This window comes from Gracilinanus agilis, chromosome 5, assembly GCF_016433145.1.
Source record: "Gracilinanus agilis isolate LMUSP501 chromosome 5, AgileGrace, whole genome shotgun sequence".
NCBI lineage: Eukaryota > Metazoa > Chordata > Mammalia > Didelphimorphia > Didelphidae > Gracilinanus > Gracilinanus agilis.
Genome location: NC_058134.1, coordinates 55,201,345 through 55,205,840, shown reverse-complemented (window position 1 = coordinate 55,205,840; position 4,496 = coordinate 55,201,345). Strand labels below are relative to the sequence as shown.

The window sequence follows — 4,496 nt, the reverse complement described above, 5'->3', positions numbered from 1 at the left end:
CCTCCAGTTTATTTTGCTCTTACTTATGCTATATGTATCCAGCTTGTTTTCTCCAATAGAATGCAAACTTCAAAAAGGCAAGGGTTGGTTTAGTTTTTGTCTATGTATTTCCAGCAGATGGCAGTTAGGTGGCACCATAGTGCACACAGTGTGCTTGGATCTGGAATCTGGAAGAGCTCAGCTTAAATCTGGCCTCAGACACTAGATGTGTGACCACTGGCAAGTCACTTAACCTTCATTGGTCTCAGTTTTCCTCATCTGTAAAATGGGGATGATAATAGCCAGTATGTAACAGGATGTTATAAGGATCAAATGAGATATGTATAGAGGTCTTAGCATAGTGCTTGGCATTTGGTACATACTATATAACTGTTAACTATTATTGTTATTATTATCAGTGTACTGTAGACACTTAACTATGTATTGCTTATTGAGTAATACTATTAAAAAAAGAATCATCAGTATTTAAAGCAGAAGATGTCCTTAGGCATTCACCATTTTTTGTACCCCCAAATTTATTTGAAAGCAATAAATGAACCAGAGTATATATATATATATATATATATAAAATTTTTTAAGGCTATCTTTTTTTTCTTTCAATGAAATAATTACTAGATTAAGAGGCAAGAGGGACAATTTCAGTGGATTGAGAACCAGGCTTAGAGAAGGGAGGTCCTGAATTCAAATCTGACCTCAGACACTACCTGGCTATGTGACCCTCTCTCTATACTACACCCTGGGCAAGTCACTTAACTTCCATTGCCTAGCCCTTACCAATCTTCCGCCTTGGAACCAATGTACACTATTGATTCTAAGATGGAAGCTAAGTATTAAATAAATAAAAAATAAAAAGAGGCAGTGAAAAATGTTAGACTGGAAGTCAGGAGAGGGCTAGGTTGACTCTTGCCTTCAATATCTACTAGTTAATTGTGTGACGATGGTCAAATTACTTAACCCCAATGTGCCTCAGCATTTTCATCTGTAAAATGGAGATAGTACCTACAGACCCTACCTCAGGGTTGTTGTAAAGCTAAAATAAGATATATAAATGTTAGTAGTATTATGAATAATATTTATTAATAGTTATTATTTTATTGTTATTATCTCTTAGTGCTAAATGAGTTAATCAGATTTTGCAAGTTGGATTCATATTAAAGTTTAACCCAAATTTCTAAACTAAATATTTGAGTTTTCTAAACTGTGTCCTTTGGACCACAGAATAGTATTACTAGAAAAGGATAAAACAAAAAAGTAGATTTTTATCTGAGACTTGATGGAAGCCAAGAAAGTCAGGAGGTCAAGATGAAAAGAGTGAGACTTCTCTCTTTAAATCAGAAAATACTACTTTTATTTGTTAATTACATTTGAATTCTTCTACCAAGATTTAAAGAGAACCAGAGCTATTTGTTCTTGGGCTTAGTGGCTGCTCATTTCTATGGTTGTTGACCTGACACAGTAGTACATATATTAGGAGACACCAGTGTATCAATTCAATGCAATTCTGTAGAGATTTCATTATTCATTGTACGTATACATTGTGCATTATACATTGTACATATAACCCCAGAGCCTAGCACAGTGTCTGGTCCATAGAAAATGCTTAACGAAAACCAGTTAACTTATGGATTAACTCATCTAAATTCTGTACAGCGAATACTTACTAAGTACCTATTATATACCAGGCACTATGCTAGGTACTGAGTATATATTTTTTAATCCCTGTGCCCTTAAGGAGCTTAACATTCCACTAGAATAATATATCAATATGTCCAACAAACATTTTGGCAATCTTAGAGGATCAAATATAAACTTGTCTTTTTGGCCCTTAAAGACCTTCACAACCTGGCCTCAACCTACTTTTCCAGGCTTGTTATATGACTCACCTTCCCATTCTAGAGGGTTCAGTCAAACTTATTGTTTAACATACAAAGCACTTAATTTCCCAACCAAGTGTATTTGCATTGATAGACTGTACTCTCTCCTCATTTCTGCTTCTTAAAACACTTAATTTCCTCCAAGGCTGGACTCAAGAACCACCTTCTACATGATGCCTTCCCTGATTCCCCCTTACTAATGCCCTTTTCTGAAAAAATCAACTAATTTTTTAAGACCCTGAAAAGAGAGGAATTGAGAAATGGTCTACCCTCCTCCCTTCCCTACCATCTCCCAACCCCAACTCACAACACTGCTGATTTCCTTGCTGTGCCTTACAAAATGACACTCTATCTCCTGACTGGGCATTTCCACTTGCTGGCTCTAGGCCTGGAAGTCTCCCTCTTCTCATCCTGACCTCTCAACTTTCTTGGTTTTCATCAAATCTCAGATAAAAATTCCACTTTCAGCAAGTAGCCTTTCCTGATCCTTCTTAAAAAAAATACAACTCTTACCCTTCTGTCTTAGAATCTATATTGAGTACCGATTCCAAGGTAGAAGAGTGGAAAGGGTTAGGCAAGTGGGGCTAAGAGACTTGCCCAAGGCCACAGAGGTAGGAAGTGTCTTTGAGGCCATATAGAAACTCAGGATTTCCTGTCTTTGGATATGGCTTTCTATCCACTGAGCCAACCAGCTGCCCCTGTCTTGATCCTTCTTAATACTAGTGCCTCTCTTCTGTTGATTATTTCCAGCTCATCCTGTGCATATCTTATTTATATATAGTTGTTTGCATGCTCTCTCCCCCCATTAGACTATAAGCTCCCTTTTCCCTTTATCTCCACAGAGCTCAGCAAAGTGCCTGGTACATAACAGGCGTTCAGTAAATGATTGTTGACTTACTGACTATACCTATCTCTGGAGATGTTGGGTTTCCTGGAACAGAATATAATTTGTTTTAGGGCTGGCTCCGATGTTTGTTTTGGTTTTGTATCTTCAGTGGTTAACACAGGGGACTAATACATGCTTGTTGGACTGGATAAGACTGGATTGTATATATTGAGTCTTACCCTTGTCCTGGTTTCTTTGTTGAGCACTTTCACTAGCATTGAAATAAGTTAACAATTTATTTTCAAAGTCAATTCAAGTGATAACATTTCACATAAAACAAATACATTTTCAGATCATTTGAGAATATTCTGAACCGCTCACCCTGATTCCTTGGCACAGAATGTTGTGCTGACATTGTTTAAATCAGTCATCATTGGCATGTAGAAGGAACAGTGCCCTTGGAGTAACTGGGATAAAAATATTTTGTCATATCTCAAGAAAAGAACAAGCAACCGTGCAAGGTACAAAAAGATCATTGTTGTCATTCATAATTGTGACCTACCTCATTTCTTCAACTAACTTGTTGCTCTCCATGCTGTGCAGAATTGGTGGTCAAAGCAATGCAAACTTGTTACAGCAAATAGCACTGTCTTCCTCACTTAACACCTAAAACACTACTGAAGAGAGGAAATACTCTTTTGGATCCTTTTACCACACCTTCAACACCTACAAAAATCAGAAGTGGATTAAAAACTACATTCAAAGCATTTTTTCCTAGATATCATTGATATCTTCTGTTTTGACATCACCTTCTGAATAAATCCCTTTGCCCTTCCCCTCTGGGCTACTCCCTCTAACAAAACAAAAGATAACATGTTCAGCTAAACTAACAACTATATGACCCTATGCAAGACACTTAACTGTTTGTCTGTTTCCTCACCTATAAAATGAGATACCAAAGGAAATGGTAAACCACTGTAGTATTTTTTGCCAATAAAACCCCAAAGAGGATCCCAGAGAGTCAGACACAGCTGAAATGACTGAATTGACTGAACAACAGTAATCTGACTGAAAACTCTTAGACATGTGTATGGAAAAAGGAAAATATAAAACTTTCCAAATTAAGGTCCTAAACTTGCTTGTAGCCAAAAATGCCTTGGAAAATGTCCAAACACTCAAATGGAATAGAAAGAGGCCAGAATCTTGAGTGATAGATATTCCAATTAAAATTATATACTTCTAGTCTCTCAGTTTTACCATTCATAGTAAAATGCATCATAGACTTCTATTTAGTAGAAAATGAAGATAAAGACCTTATATTATTTTTTTCCCTAACCATTACAGAGGAAACAGGGCAAGCCTTGATGTCTGGAAGACCTGAGTTGATGTCCTACCTCTGACATATCCTAATTGTGTAACTTTGCTCAAATAGCCCAACCTCTTAGTGCCTCATGTCTCCATAAGTAGTAGATGAGTTGCAATTTTGCCCAAGTAGAGGGAATTTCCATATTGAGAGTTCCTTATGCTGATCAAAATCAAAGATCTGATTTTTTCTTCCTCTCCTCTCCTTCAAAAAAAGTCAGTTCATATTCTTTCAGATCTAAAGGGAGAGTTTGGGACCCCATGTTGCAAATAATCTATTTAAAGTGATTTATTTCTATTTCTTAACTTTCAAGTTCACAGAAAAATTAACTTTAAAAAACAGAAAGTTGGGGCGATAGAGAGGTGACTTAAGTCAGAAAAATGTACTTTCAACATGGCCTATGCTTAGGCTATGAGGTCCTGAGTAAGTCACT

General features: G+C 36.7%; 1 protein-coding gene across 1 annotated transcript in view; it reads right to left on the bottom strand.

Annotated features, from left to right (window-relative positions):
* Positions 1–3,294, bottom strand: part of OLAH (oleoyl-ACP hydrolase) — a 33,279-nt gene extending 29,985 nt beyond the window's left edge. Inside the window, exon 1 of the mRNA XM_044678918.1 lies at positions 3,263–3,294. Coding sequence (XP_044534853.1) covers positions 3,263–3,294 — 32 coding nt within the window. The remainder of the gene's footprint in view (positions 1–3,262) is intronic.
* Between the last annotated feature and the right edge of the window lie 1,202 nt (positions 3,295–4,496).